The sequence below is a fragment of the Schistocerca americana genome, chromosome 3, assembly GCF_021461395.2.
Source record: "Schistocerca americana isolate TAMUIC-IGC-003095 chromosome 3, iqSchAmer2.1, whole genome shotgun sequence".
Taxonomy (NCBI): domain Eukaryota; kingdom Metazoa; phylum Arthropoda; class Insecta; order Orthoptera; family Acrididae; genus Schistocerca; species Schistocerca americana.
In genome coordinates this window covers 618,224,003-618,240,755 of record NC_060121.1, presented here as the reverse complement: position 1 = coordinate 618,240,755, position 16,753 = coordinate 618,224,003, and the positions used below count along the sequence as shown (strand labels likewise).

Below are 16,753 nucleotides of genomic sequence, written 5' to 3'. Positions count from 1 at the left end.
CCATTCAACACCCCCTGTAACTCTTCTTCGCTTTCATTGAAGATAAGGATGTCATCAGCGAATCTTATCATTGATACTCTTTCACCCTTTATATAAATCACGCTTTCCAATCTTCCTTTTCTTTTCACTATTGCTTATAACAGATATAGAGTGAACAGTAGGGGTGAAAGATCGCAACCCTATCTTACGTATTATTTAATCCGCGGACTTCGTTCTTGGCCTTACATTGAAATTGTTTCCTCTTGTTTCTTGTACTTACGGTAACGTCCCCCTACTGCCGAGAAGTTATAATGTTTCACGTAATATTCTAGCGAAGGGGTCGGTTGAATGAGCTGAGTGCAAATGGGCAGCCGATTGTACAGGCATGGTCCGAGATGGGGAATTTCCTCGTCGCATGATTAAATGTGTTACAGAGTGGTGGGACACTTCTGAGCAAACATTGTCAGCCATGATCCGGGGATTGAGTGCTTGGCCACAGACGCCGTATAATCGTATGATTGATGTTAATGAATTTAAGAGTAGTTAGAGGTTTGACGGTGTACTTGTACGAATTATGCCGAACTGTGTTACCTTTAATTGTCTACGAAGGTGGACTAATAGTTCACGTGATATATTACGTCAGGGTTTTCAGGGCGATTGTAATGAACTGACCTATGATAAATAAATTAACGATCAGGTTATGATTTGTATTTAATGTATTCTGTGAAGCTGTATTATATCTTTCCTCACGTCTGGTTAAAATTGTAAGAAATTACACACGACTTCTTCTAATTAATCTGAGTTAGTTAGGACAAATCGATTAGCAAAAAATCGTTTATATGTAGTGAATTACATTTCAGAAGTTCAGCGGCTGGTTGTGTGGGTTCCCTCGGAGGTAATAATTACAGTTTGTAACCCTCAGGTTCGAAGTAGGTCGGATGGTGGACAGAACTATTCCTGAAGCAGATGCAAGATCGACTGATACAGAGAATCGCCTCAATATTGTATTTTACCTGTCTTTGCCCATAGCTTACTACTAATTTTGAAAGAATTTTGAAAATCTTGCGCCATTTTACATTGTCGAACGCTTTTCCTAGGTCGACGAATACATCACTGTGTCTCGATTTTTCTTCAGCCTTGTTTCCATTATCAAGTGCAATGTGAGAGCTGCCCCTCTAGTGCCTTTACCTTTCTTACAGCCAAACTGATTGTTATCTAACAGATCCTCAGTTTTCTTTTCCACTTTTCTGCATATTATTCGTGTCAGCAGCTTGGATCCATTAGCTGTTGATTGTACGATAGTTCGCGCACTTTATTTGCCCTCGGTATCTTCGGAACAGCCTGGATGATATTTTTCCGAACGTGTGATGGTAGTCCTCAGTCTCATAGACTCTGTACACTAATTTGAATAGTGATTTGGTTGGCACTTCCTCAATGATTTTATAAATTCAGTAGAGATGTTTTCAGCGCCTTCCGCTTCATTTGATGGCCAGTTACCCAAGGCTCTGTTTAACAATGGTTCTCATATCTACTCCCATGTCTTCTTATGTCGCGTCATCAGACAAGTCCTCCCCCTCATAGAAGCCGTCAATGCATTCTTTTCCATCTACCGCTTTTTTTGTATGCATTTAACACCAGCATTACAACTGCACTCTTAAGCTCAATGAACCTCCGTTTACGCTTGCTGACGGTGAAGATTATTTTGACTTTTCTATATCCTGAATCTGAACTTCCAACGACCATCTTTTTTTCTATTTCTTCAGGTTTTCTCTGCAGCCGTTTAGCACTTGCTTCCCTGATCTTCCTATTTATTTCATTCCTGATTATACTTCTGTAATCCTTTTGGACCTCCTTCTTTTTTCGATCAGTTAAAATGTTCCTTCTGTTACCCAAGGTTTTTGTAGTTACCTTCGATGCATCTGTGTTTTTCTGTCCATTCTCTGTGGTCGCCCTGAGTAGAGACGCTCATTCCTCTCCATCTGAACTGCCTACAGTGGTATTCATTATCGAATTATCTGCAAGCTTACAGAACTTCAAATGCATCTCATAATTCCTCAGTATTTCAGTACCTCACTTCTTTCCGTAATTTTTTGGTCGATTTGCTGAAACTTCAGTCTACTCTTCATCATTTCTAAATTGCAATCGAAATCTGTATTGCATTTGGGTACGCCTTGCGATCCAATATCTGATTGCGGAATCTCCGTCTGACCATGATAGAATACAGCTGAAATCGTCCCATCTCTCGGGGACTTTTCCAAATATACTACATCCTTTTGCGACTTTTGAGTAGTGCATTCGCTGTTACTAGTTGAAATTTATGGCAGAACTCTATTAGTGTTTCTCCTCTCTCATTATTACTCTACTCTTTATGCTGCCGCATACCAACCCTCGTAATTATTACTTTATTATTATATTCATATAGTTTCTCTGCCAGTTCATCTCCTGCTTGTGACGTCGTATGGCTGAACTGTTGTGGTTGGCTTTGTTTTGCTCTTGATTCTGATGAGAATAATCTTAGAAACTAACTATTCACGGCAACCCACACTCTGCCTTATTTGTAAAGAAACCTACTCCTGTTTTACCATTATTTGCTGCTGCTGATATTTCTCTTTATTCGTGGGAACAGAAACGTTGTCTTCTTCCCATTTCACTCCACTGTCCTCCACTATGGCTAGATTGGACTTTTGCGTGTCCTGTTCAGTTTTCGTTTCCTGTCTAGTGTTCCTATCTTCCCCGCCACGTACAAACATCTGACATTCAATGCTCCGACTTGCAGAATGTTGGTTATTCAACATTTTTTCTCGTGGCTACCTCCCCTCAGTGAATCGAAGTCGTTAACCAATGGAGAAATCATTGTGGAACCTCTCATTTACAGGAATATGTGTTGAAAATGCAGTGGGTTCTATTGGCCCGCCGCGATAGACGCGAGTGTTAGCATGCCGCTTCTGGGACTCAGGGGCTGGCAGCAGATTGAATCTTCCCGGAGGATTAACGCCGAGGGCCGACGTGCCTGCCAGCCTTGATGTGATTTTGACGCTAACGTCTGTCTAGTTACACGATTCCCAAACTTTTCGGAAAAAAATCTCACACTTTCACGTGGGATAATACTAGACGCAGACAGATACGGTACACAATTTCCATCCCGTGGGAAAGGAGTGGCGACAGAAAAGGCATCCACTAACGTTGCCAAATGCAAATTAAAATGCCCATCCCGTGAAGATACAGGATAAACGCCAGCAAGAGGAAAGAATGCTGTGGCTTCCACAGGCTTCTGCATCTTCATGCCGTTGGTTATTGCTGTCTTTTCAGCCTTTTAGTGGCAGTTTACCACCTTATGGGCGAGAAGCTGCCCTGACGCCCTTACACTCTGTCCGTTCCACCGTTGACTTTGACAAGGCTGTTGGCAGGGCGAGGGACTATACCGAAAATCTTCGACCGTCATTTCGGATGACTTTTATTCAAAATTTAAGCAGCTGCTGGGATCGAACCCATTGGGTGAAGACGACCAGTAAAGGCGCTACCTGTCTTTTTTCCCTCCAAAAACGCCTGTTTTGCTAGCTCCTCATTCTATATTATTCAAAATGTGTTTTTCAGTTTTTTCTCTTCTTTTTCATTTTAATCTTAATTCTCTGGATTATATTTCTTCATATTTCAAATGAAAAAGAAAAGTGTTCTTCTTCGGGACTATGATATCCTTTGTGGTCCAGTAAAGATTACTACCTCTTCAAAAAGCGTCGTCGGTCGTAGTTGAATTCCAGTTTGTATTCCTCGTGACTGCAAGCCTAGAGAGATGATTAATAATTTTGTAACCACTCAACATATTTTCTGACACACCTTAGTCGTATGATCCAGTGTCGCTTTGCAGATAAGACTGAAAGTCGAAATAGCCAGATTAGCTGTGGTTATCGAATAGTGAATGAAATGAGCCACAAACCACGCATACGACTGGCGTTTTGTTCTTGGGAATATATGCCAGTCCAGTTGGAAAATGATGTTCAAGTCGACGGGCCCGATGCAGTAATTAAAGTACCGGAAAAGTAAAATGTTCGACCGAGTCCGAGTCCGAGCTCAAATTTCACGCACTGTCTACCGCAACAAGAAATAAAATACTTCTTCAGTATGTTATAAGTCACAGTTTCGTGTGCACCCGTGCCTGTTAGAAGTGCTGTTCTGGTTTTCGGCGTGAATTACGCATTCTTTAAAATACCCCCTCAACCCATTGGAAAACTGTACAACTCGTTGTTCCAGTTCTTCAGCCACAGCAATGGGAGCCCTGTACACTTCAGTTCTGAGATGGCTCCGGATAGAAAAATTCAGAGGAGTGAAGTTAGGTGACCTTGGAGGCCAAGGTGCAAGCTGTGTTCTACTTATCCATCTTGGATCATATTCGATCGTTTGGTGTCGTCTTATACTAGAAAGAATACAGGCTGTCCATAGTTAAAATTACATTTTCGAAACGCTGTACAAATAGAAACATTGTTCAGAATGACGTCATCATCGAACAGCATATTATTGACCCAGCGGGAAATGTCATGAGAAAATAAAACTACCAAAATTTTACCAATAGATGGCACTGTAAACGTCTTAACGTAAATGAGGTCGGCTACAAATGTCAGATGAATCACGATACGACTGCCTTTTGAGTTGCACATTACACCAACCGTACTGTTCAATGTGCGCGACTCGATAAGTTCGATAGGCAACAGTTGTTGCACTTTTAGTTAGGTAGACCATGGCAAATCGAATGGGAAAAACCAAAAACCAAAAACAGCATAAAAAGCAAAATGACATAGCTTTATAGTTGTGAGACGGGCGCAAGTCCATGTTCAATATTCTGTCACAAGTTGAAATCGAGAAGCAGCACGTCTCACAAAGGACCGCAGTGTCTCGCGGGTCACGTTCAAAATGCATTGCACTTTGGGTGCCTTCAGTTCACGTACGTCCGTAACTAGTACACTAAACACAACGCCTTTCCGATAACACCCCCGCCAGAAGTCACAAGGATGAGAATCAGGTGATCAGGACGGCCAGACTGTAGGGAAACGACGGCTGACAGTTCCATCATATCCGAAATCCCTATGCAGTAGCCGCCTCACTGGCTTGTAATGTGCGGAAGAGCGCCATCTTGCATAAAAATGATCCTACCCTTACATCCACGCTGTTGGAGGGTTGGGGAATGACGTTGTGCACAAAGTACTCTTACAGCATTTACCAGCGACGGTACAGGTAACAGGATCCTCACGACACGTCTTTTCAGAAAAATACAGTCGCACCGCACAGTTACCATTGCAGAAAGAAGTGCTACCAGTTGATGTGCATACGGATTTTCCGTTGCCCATATTCTACAATCCTCCTTATCGAAATATCTTTGGAGACGTAAAAGGTCTTCGTCTGTCCACAGAATTTTCCATGACCTTTCATTGTCCATCCACGCCCGCAAGAAATTTCAGTGCGAAAATTTCTCTTGCTGGCAGGTCAGCAAGAAGCAACTTCTGGACATGGAAGATTTGATATGGATCGCAACGCAGTGTGTTTCGGAGGATTTTACGCACCGTGCTCTTAGGCATGTCCAACGTTTGGCCAATTCCCCAAGCACCGCATGTCTGCACACTACCGCTCGACCTCTCCTGCAATGCTGTGACCACATCTTAGACAGACGGCAGATCAGCTGCTTTCCTCCATCTGCCACATTGCACTTCAAAATAACTTGTCTTTTCAAATTTTGTAATCATTTCCTCCAGACCCTTGAGTGCCCACAACTTCTGCAGGGCTACTGGCGTACAGTCATCCACCGTTCATGTAAAAGAGTTTCACCAGCACCGCGCGATCTTTCATTGAGGCAATCATGTTGGGCGTCTCTGACGCAAACAGAGGAACAGCCGTGTGCCGCGCGCTTGTTGGTGTGCATATTCTGACGGTTACACAACCATCTATTGGTCAAATATTCGTTAAATTGTTTTTGATGACATTTCCTCCTGCGCCAATAATACGCTGTTCAGATCTGATGTCATTCTGAGCAGTGGTTCCATTGTACAGCGTTTTCAAACTGAAGCTGTAATTATGGATATCTTGTATTTTCCTATGACCCATCATGCACGCATCACATTCCCAATGTTGTACAAGATAAGGTAGACCATGGGTGAAATTTGATACCAAGTTTACTCTCATTGGAAGCATCTGACGTAAAACACTGCAAATTTACATCAAGATGTGCACAGTTCTCTGTCCGATCCGACTAATTCAGTGAATTTGTGTCTATCGCTGATTGCGCGAGCTTTCCTGTTATCTGGCTACGCAAGGACTGTGGCCATACTGGAAAATTATGCCACTTAACAAGCTGATCGTACGATAAGAGCCACTGGGGAATCGATCTTGAGTGTGAAGGACAAGTTGCGATAACCGGCCTTGGAGGGCAGCTGCGTGATTCTATCTCACAATTCGGCATGACCTGTCCAGTTGGCGCCGCTAACAAAGAAATGCGATATCAACGACCGATATTCATAACGACGTATACGATCCACAAAAGTCCTTACCGAAAATGAAACTAACATGTAGAGCAAGAGCAGAGGACGGAGTGACCTTGGCTACCCGTCTGTTGACCGTCTGACTACGGCATTACTTGGATGGCAGAGTTGGAGGAAAATTTGGTCAGTAAATGCTCATAATTAATGTAAGATTCTGAACTAAAGTCGTTGCATCTGGATTATATAGGTTCTTAGTTTTCTTACTATTACGTGGCTCAGCCGTGACTTCTCCAGCCCTCCCACCAAGTTAGATTTTTCAGTCATACCGGGCACCGGAGCCGTTCTGTGCGCATGTAAGACATGCTGACTATTTACATGAAGCAGAAATATGATGCGTATGAGATTGTAATTACTAGAAAAATCTTCTCTTATATTGGTCAGACATGATGACTACTCAAGTGAGTAGAAATATGATGTCCTGGACAATGTCTCTGACAGTATGATGTGAAATAAAGATTTCAATTCTTGTGAGAAATGTGGACAAAATTCAGAGAGAGAAATAAATTTTACACACACTTAAGTGTGAGTGACAAACAAAGAAAGACAAGTTGACATGAAGATACGGCTTACAGCCCCTGTTGATTTACTTTTATGGTGCACATTAATTAGAGAGACTTACTGTACGTAAGAGCGCACTGAAACAACACTATTGGTAAGATTTGATGACATAGTTTATATGAAACGAATTTAAATGACAGTCTGCTTACAACAGAATATGGACTGGGGGTAATGAAATCTCAGACAAAGGTAAACGAGTACAGTGGAAAGGAGAAAAACTGTTTGTTAAACATCATAAAGAAGGAAGAGGGAGTCAAGACAGGAAATGGAAATGCAAATAAAAGGACAAATACATAGTAAATAAATTAGAAGCAGTCTTGATCGTTTAACTATTTTAGGGGTGACCGGTTTCGATCTCTTTATCAGATCATCTTCGGACCATGAATGTCTCCCGGAGGCGGTGGCGCATGGCAGTCCTCTTGTTTGAGGCTGGTGGTGTACTGCCTAGCGATCAAGACTGCTTCTAATTTATTCATAATAATTACAGATCGCTGTTTTCCTATACAGGAACTACTTTCTTTAAAACGTCAAATACATAGTAGTGCAGGTGAAGATAACCTTGTAATGCTAATGAAAAGTCAGTGTAGTAAAACCATAAACCCTCTAAACTGGGTGCTACAGAACAATAATTATATTACGCCGGTGATAGAGGAAATACACGCTGTTTACCTGTAATCTTTTCGTGTATTTCAGTTGCAGTATTGTTCCGAAAGTCTATTTTCTGCCGAGGTAGTGAATGCCGCTAATGTACTCGTGTTCAGTAGATACATAAATATGTAATAGTGAGTTCTCTGTAGAACTGAGATTTTGTGATTACCGTATCTAAAAACTTATCTTTTTGCGTTACAGATTTACCGAATACGTGACATCTACCTGAAGTCAGTGCTACAGCAAGACATCGGTTGGTACGATATGCACCAGTCTGGAGACTTCGCCAGTCGAATGGCTGAGTAAGTATTAGCAACTTTTTAATAGATTATTTTATTTTATATTACACTGAGGTGACAAAAGTAATGGGATACATCTTACTGTCCTCTGGGACCTCCCTTTGCCCAGCGTATTGCAGAATCTTGACATGACGTGGACTGAAGAAGTCGCTGGAACTCCCCTGAAGAAATACTGAGTCATGCTGCCTATGTAGCCGTTGATAAATGCGAAAGTGTTGCTGGTGCAGAATTTTGTGCATGGACCAACATCTCGCTTATGTCCCGTGAATGTTCGATGAGTGGCCAAATTATTTGCTCGAATCGTCCAGAATGTTCTTTAAATTAATGGCGAACAGTTGTGGCCCAGTGACATGACGCGTTCTCATCCGTAAAAATTCCATCGTTGTTTGGGAACATGAAGTCCACGAATGGTTACAAATGGTCTGCAGGTAAACTAACACAGCCGTTTACAGTCAATGATCGATTCAGCTCGACCAGAGGACCCAATCCATTCCATGTAAACACAGACCACGCCACTTATGGAGCCACACCACCAGCTTGTCAAGTTCCTTGTAGACAACTTGAATTCACGGCTTCGTGCGGTCTGTGTCACACACAAACCCTACTATCAGCTCTTACCAACTGAAATAGGGGCTCATCTGACCAGGCCATGCTTTCCCAGTAGTCTAGCCTTCAATCTCGTGCTGCCAGCAAAGGCACTAGCGTCGCCCACTGCTGCCGTAGCGTATTGACGCCAAATTTCACCGCACTTTCCTAACAGGTACCTTCGTCGTACGTCCCACACAGATTTCAGCGGTTCTTTCAAGCAGTGTTGCTTGTCTGTTAGCACTGATAACTCTACGCAAACGCCACTGTTCTCGGTCGTTAAGTGAAAGCCATCGGATACCGCATTTTCCGAGATGAGATCTGATGCATGAAATTTGGTGTTCTCTGCACGCTCCTGACACTATCGATCTCGGAATATTGAACTGCCTAACGATTTCCGAAGTGGAATGTCCTACGCGTGTAGCTCCAACTACCACACCGCGTACAAAGTCTGTTAATTCCCGTCGTGTGGCCATAATCACATAGGAAAATTTTTCACTTGAAACACCGGAGTACATATGAAAGCTCCGTCGATGCAGTGCCCTTTTATACCTTGAGTACCCGATACAACCGCCGCCTATGTACATGCCTATCGCTGTCCGATAACTTTTGTAACCTCAGTTCATAGTGCTCCCACAGTAAGTTAGTTTATGAGCAGTATTTTTCACTCTGCTAGTGCGATACAACTTTGGATAAAGGACATCTGAATGCTCACCATGAGTCGCACTTCAAAAGTATTTCCAGAATGAGATTTTCACTCTGCAGTGGAGTGTTCGCTGATATGAAATTTCCTGGCAGATTAAAACTGTGTGCCAAACCGAGACTCGAACTCGGGACCTTTGCCTTTCGCGGGCAAGTGCTCTACGAACTGAGTTACCCAAGCACGACTCACGCCCCGTCCTCACAGCTTTACTTCTGCCAGTATCTCGTCTTCTACTTTCCAAACTTTACAGACGCTCTCCTGCGAGATTCTTATAAAGAAAGTCTTCGTGCTACAAAAACGTCATAATTCTTGAGCATAAAACATGTTACGTTCTGTTTTACAAGAAGTACTTTAAAGCATTGGTCCCTTACATATCTTGCATTTATCGCGAACATCCCGAGCAGTGCAGAGTCCCAAGCGAGTAGAAAACAGCACAGGAACACTTAAAAGAACGAACCGGCAAAATTATAGACCAATATTTTTAACATCGGTTTGCTGGAGCATCCTCAATCATACCATCAGCTCGAAAGTAACAAATTTCCTTGAGAGGGAACAGCTTCTGTCCACAAATCACCACGGTTTTAGGAAACATCGTTCGTGCGAAACACAGCTTGCCCCTTTTTTTCACATGAGTTCCTGCGAAGAACGGATGAAGGTCAACAGGCGGATTCCATAATCCTAGATTTCCGTGAAGCATCTGACGCGGTGCCGCACTACCGACTGTTAGGGAAGATACAAGAACACGGGATAGGTTCCCACGTATATGAGTGGCTGGAAGACTCGAAGCAACAGAACCCAGTATGTCGTCCTCGACGGCGAGTGTTCATCAGAGACAAGCGTATTGTCAGGAGTGCCCCAGGGGAAGCGAGCATAGTAAACAGCAGTCTGCGGCCGTTTGCTGATGATGCTGTGATGTATTGGCAGGTGCAATTTTGTCATATGATGACATGTTGTAGACCGTGGCTGTTGTCTGAAGACAAATGTTGATGGTATTAGGACAGCAACCAGCCACAAATTTACTTTGAGTTCCTTTATTCAAAGGAAACCGTTACCGGTTACGAATCGTTGTGATTCATCATCAGACGGTTTACACGCTTTCTTTATGACATTTGGTGTGTTTTTATAGATTAATTGTTCTAAAATATAAATGAAACATAATTATAAACACGCCACACACAGATGGTTGCGTTACAGATTTTCGTTGCATGTGACTTACGTGAAACGTCGGTTTCGAGTGTTTGTTTTCATAACGTTCGTCCAATCGATGTAAATGTTGTTCAAATGGCTCTGAGCACTATGGGACTCAACTGCTGAGGTCATGAGTCCCCTAGAACTTAGAACTAGTTAAACCTAACTAACCTAAGGACATCACAAACATCCATGCCCGAGGCAGGATTCGAACCTGCGACCGTAGCGGTCTTGCGGTTCCAGACTGCAGCGCCTTTAACCGCACGGCCACTTCGGCCGGCTCGATGTAAATGCATTCACACTGCATCCTCGTTGTTGCACACGTAACAGTTCTCACTGTACACTTTAGATTTGTCGCTGAGATTATTTCAAGCACACACCACATGTTTTGATTCATACAAAGAGCTTACAAACATATGAGTATCGCAGATGCTATGATATATAGTAACATTTGACGATGATGTCCTATGTTTGGAAAGGATCATATATTCATTTACAAAACTGTAATACCTTTTACATTAGTACTGAGACATTGAATTTTTTTTTTTTTTGCTAAATTAATTATAAAGTTTTTTTTATATATATTTAGAACTGTATAGGTAAAATAGTATATTATTTTATTACATTTGGCATCATGAGAATTATAGTAACATATAAATTTGCTACTTGATCTGCAGATAGGTGTATTAATATTATTTGCTTTGGAGGCTGCAAAGTAATTTTTGGAAATTTTTCAGGAAAGGGGTGCTAGCTAACTCTGTTTGTTCGTTAAGGATATAGTCTGCGGTGCTGTTTGTGTGTGTGTGTATATCTAATTCATCTAATATATTCAATTAACGAACAAACAGAGTTAGCTAACACCCCTTTCCTGAAAAATTTCCAAAAATTACTTTCCAGCCTCCAAAGCAAATAATATTAATACACCTATCTGCAGATCAAGTAGCAAATTTATATGTTACTATAATTCTCATGATGCCAAATGTGATAAAATATTATACTATTTTAGCTATACAGTTCTAAATATATACAAAAATCTTTATAATTAATTTAGCAAAAAAAATTCAAAGTCTCTGTACTAATGTAAAAGGCTTTACAGTTTTGTAAATGAATATTTGATCCTTTCCAAACATAGGACATCATCGTCAAATGTTACGATGTATCATAGCATCTGTGATACTCATATGTTTGTAAGCTCTTTGTATGTATCAAAACATGTGGTGTGTGCTTGAAGTGATCTCAGCGACAAATCTAAAGTCTACAGTGAGAACTATTACGTGTGCAACAACGAGGATGCAGTGGGAATGCATTTACATCGATTGGACGAACGTTATGAAAACAAACACTCGAAACCGACGTTTCACGTAAGTCACATGCAACGAAAATCTGTAACGCAACCATCTGTGTGCGGCGTGTTTATAATTATGTTTCATTTATATTGTAGGACAATTAATCTATAAAAACACACCAAATGTCATAAAGAAAGCGTGCAAACCGTCTGATGATGAATCACAACGATTCGAAACCGGTAACGGTTTCCTTTGAATAAAGGAACTCAAAGTAAATTTGTGGCTGGTTGCTGTCCTGACACCATCAAGTATTGGTAGGTGTCATCGTTGAGTGATTGCAGGAGCATACAACACGACTTCGACAAAACTTATAGTTGGTGTGATGATTGGTAGCTGTCTCTAAACGTAGAGAAATGTAAGTTAAGGCAGATGAGTGGGAAGAACAACCCAAAATGCTTGAGTACAATATTAGAAGTGTGCTGCTTGACACAGTAACGTCACGTAGAAGATCTAAGCGTAACGTTGCAAAGCAATATGAAATTAAAGGACTATATAAGAACTGTAGCAGGGAAAATGACTGGTCGACTTCGGTTCCCTGGAAGAATTTTAAGAAGGCGTGGTTCATCTGTAAAGGTGTGGTTCATCTGTAAAGCAGATCACATATAAGACAGTAGTGCCACCCATTGTTGAGTACTGCTCGAGTGTTTGGGATCCGCACCAGGTTTGTTTTAAAGGAAGACATCGAATCAGTTCAGAGGCGGGCTGCTAGATTTGTTACCGGAAGGTTCGAACAACACACAAGTGTTACAGAGATCCTTCAGGAACTGAAATGAGAATCACTGGAGGGAAGGCGACGTTCTTTACGAGGAGCACTGTTGAGAAAATTCATAAAACCGACATTAAAGGGCATCTGAAGAATAATTCTACTGCCGGCAACGATCATTTTGCGTAAGGTCCGTGAAGATACTATTAGAGAGATTAGGGCTTATTAAGAAGCGTACGGGCATTCATTTTCGCTTGCTCCGTTTACGAGTGAAACAGAAAAGGAAATGACTAGTAATGGTACAGTGCACCCTCCGCCACGCACCATACGGTGGCTTGCGGAGTATGGACGTTGTTGTAGATGTAGATGTGCATTATTCTACAACAGACTGACGTCAGCGATATAGGCCATAATTACATGCATCTTTTCTACGACACTTCTTGAAAACGGGAATGATCTGCGCTGTTTTCCATTCGCTAGGTACCCTTCGTTGCTTCAGCGAACTACGATAAACTGCTGCTAGAAGGGGAACAAGTTCTTTCACACAATCTCTGTAGAAACTTAGATGAGTCTAGTCCTGATGCTTTTCCAGTGCAAAGCGATTGTTGTTGGTTTTCTATTCCACAATCGATTACCTCAGTATCTGCCATTTCGGCACTCGTGATACAATTTCGAAAGACCGAATTTAGTAATTCGATCTTCTCTCTGTCTTTTTCAGTTTTTCGTGCTTTTATGTTCACTGAGCGATGGAACAGATAATTTCGATGCTGTTATTGACGTTACGTAATACCAAAAATTCTTAAGACCTTTGGTGTGATTATTTGGCCAAATTTTACTTAGTAACTGATTGAATGCTTCTCGCATAACTCTCTTCACGCTCATTGTCGCTTCATTCAGCTTCTGTTTTTTTTATCAGACTATGACTTCACTTAAATTGAAGATGAAATCCTCTATGCTTTCGCAGCGTCTTTCTATCACGGCTACTGAACCACAGTGGGTCTTTTCAACCCTTCACATCATTGTTCAGGGCATACTTGTGTAAGGCATATTGCACAAGGCTTTTGAGTTTTAGTAATTTGTGCTGAACATCTTCGTGCTCAGAGCTGAATATTTGATGCGACTACATAGATACTCTGCAGTTTGTCTCCTGTGACTCTTGTGAAGCAAAAATATTTTCCTACTTTCTTATTAACATTACCATTGGTGCTATCACAGCCCTATGATATCCGGTTGCCTCCCCGACATGAAGTGATTCGAAAGATGTAGGACATTGCCCTCGCTTGCTGCAGTATCTGCTCGAAAGAATTTTCAGACGACACGTTCAGAATAATCTCATACGAATCGCTTTTTCTGTCACTTATTTCAGTTGCGTGACTCTCCCATTCTATAGCTGGCAAGCTGAAGTCTCCTCCCAGTCACAATAGCATGGTCAGGGAACTTATTAATGATGTTGTCCAAGTTCCACTACAGCTTCTGACCTGACTCAGATGGTCTGTCTATTTTTTTTTCTTTGGTCATCAGTCTACTGACTGGTTTGATGCGGCCCGCCACGAATTCCTTTCCTGTGCTAACCTCTTCATCTCAGAGTAGCATTTGCAACCTACGTCCTCAATTATTTGTTTGACATATTCCAATCTCTGTCTTCCTCTATAGTTTTTGCCCTCTGCAGCTCCCTCTAGTACCATGGCAGTCATTCCCTCATGTCTTAGCAGATGTCCTATCATCCTGTCCCTTCTCCCTATCAGTGTTTTCCACATATACCTTTCCTCTCCGATTCTGCGTAGAACCTCCTCATTCCTTACCTTATCAGTCCACCTAATTTTCAACATTCGTCTATAGCACCACATCTCAAATGCTTCGATTCTCTTCTGTTCCGGTTTTCCCACAGTCCATGTTTCACTACCATACAATGCTGTACTCCAGACGTACATCCTCAGAAATTTCTTCCTCAAATTAAGGTCGGTATTTGATATTAGTAGACTTCTCTTGGCCAGAACTGCCTTTTTCGCCATAGCGAGTCTGCTTTTGATGTCCTCCTTTCACCGTCCCCCATTGGTTATTTTACTGCCTAGGTAGCAGAATTCCTTAACTTCATTGACTTCGTGACCATCAATCCTGATGTTAAGTTTCTCGCTGCTCTCATTTCTACTACTTCTCATTACCTTCGTCTTTCTTCGATTTACTCTCAAACCATACTGTGTACTCATTAGACTGTTCATTCCGTTCGGCAGATCATTTAATTCTTCTTCACTTTCACTCAGGATAGCAATGCCATCAGCGAATCGTATCATTGATATCCTTGTATTTTAATTCCACTCCTGAACCTTTCTTTTATTTCCATCATTGCTTCCTTGATGTACAGATTGAAGAGTAGGGGCGAAAGGCTACAGCCTTGTCTTAACACCCTTCTTAATACGAGCACTTCGTTCTTGATCGTCCACTCTTATTATTCCCTCTTGGTTGTTGTACATATTGTATATGACCCGTCTCTCCCTATAGCTTACCCCTACTTTTTTCAGAATCTCGAACAGCTTGCACCATTTTATATTGTCGAACGCTTTTTCCAGGTCGACAAATACTATGAAAGTGTCTAGATTTTTCTTTAGCCTTGCTTTCATTATTAGCCGTAACGTCAGAATTGCCTCTCTCGTCCCTTTATTTTTCCTAAAGCCAAACTGATCGTCACCTAGCGCCTTCTCAATTTTCTTTTCCATTCTTCTGTATATTATTCTTGTAAGCAGCTTCGATGCATGAGCTGTTAAGCTGATTGTGCGATAATTCTCGCACTTGTCAGCTCTTGCCGTCTTCGGAATTGTGTGGATGATGCTTTTCCGAAAGTCAGATGGTATGCCGCCAGACTCATATATTCTACACACCAACATGAATAGTCGTTTTGTTGCCACTTCCCCCAATGATTTTAGAAATTCTGATGGAATGTTATCTATCCCTTCTGCCTTATTTGACCGTAAGTCCTCCAAAGCTTTTTTTAAATTCCGATTCTAATACTGGATCCCCTATCTCCTATAAATCGACTTCTGTTTCTTCTTCTATCACATCAGACAAATCTTCACCCTCATAGAGGCTTTCAATGTATTCTTTCCACCTATCTGCTCTCTCCTCTGCATTTAACAGTGGAATTCCCGTTGCACTCTTAATGTTACCATCGTTGCTTTTAATGCCACCGAAGTTTGTTTTGACTTTATTGTATGCTGAGTCTGTCCTTCCGACAATCGTATCTTTTTCGCTGTCTTTACATATTTCCTGCAGCCATTTCGTCTTAGCTTCCCTGCACTTCCTATTTATTTCATTCCTCAGCGACTTGTATTTCTGTATTCCTGATTTTCCCGGAACATGTTTGTACTTTCTCCTTTCATCAATCAACTGAAGTATTTCTTCCGTTACCCATGGTTTCTTCGCAGCTACCTTCTTTGTACCTATGTTTTCCTTCCCCACTTCTGTGATGGTCCTTTTTGGAGATGTCCATTCCTCTTCAACTGTACTGCCTACTGCGCTATTCCTTATTGCTGTATCTATAGCGTTAGAGAACTTCAAACATATCTCGTCATTCCTTAGTACTTCCGTATCCCACTTCTTTGCCTATTGATTCTTCCTGACTAATGTCCTGAACTTCAGCCTACTCTTCATCACTACTATATTGTGATCTAAGTCTATATCTGCTCCTGGGTACGCCTTACAATCCAGTATCTGATTTCGGAGTCTCTGTCTGACCATGATTTAATCTAATTGAAATCTTCCCGTATCTCCCGGCCTTTTCCAAGTATACCTCCTCCTCTTGTGATTCTCGAACAGGGTATTCGCTATTACTAGCTGAAACTTGTTACAGAACTCAATTAGTCTTTATCCTCTTTCATTCCTTGTCCCAAGCCCATTTTCTCCTGTAACCTTTTCTTCTACTCCTTCCCCTACAACTGCATTCCAGTCGCCCATGACTATTAGATTTTCGTCCCCCTTTACATACTGCATTACCCTTTCAATATCCTCATACACTTTCTCTATCTGTTCATCTTCAGCTTGCGATGTCGGCATGTATACCTGAACTATCGTTGTCGGTGTTGGTCTGCTGTCGATTCCGATTAGAACAACCCGGTCACTGAACTGTTCACAGTAACACACCCTCTGCCCTACCATCCTATTCATAACGAATCCTACACCTGTTATACCATTTTCTGCTGCTGTTGATATTACCCGATACTCACCTG

General features: G+C 41.7%; 1 protein-coding gene across 1 annotated transcript in view; it reads left to right on the top strand.

Annotated features, from left to right (window-relative positions):
* Positions 1-16,753, top strand: part of LOC124607104 (ATP-dependent translocase ABCB1-like) — a 185,515-nt gene that overhangs the window by 43,743 nt on the left and 125,019 nt on the right. The window contains exon 6 of the mRNA XM_047139301.1: positions 7,911-8,011. Coding sequence (XP_046995257.1) covers positions 7,911-8,011 — 101 coding nt within the window. The remainder of the gene's footprint in view (positions 1-7,910; positions 8,012-16,753) is intronic.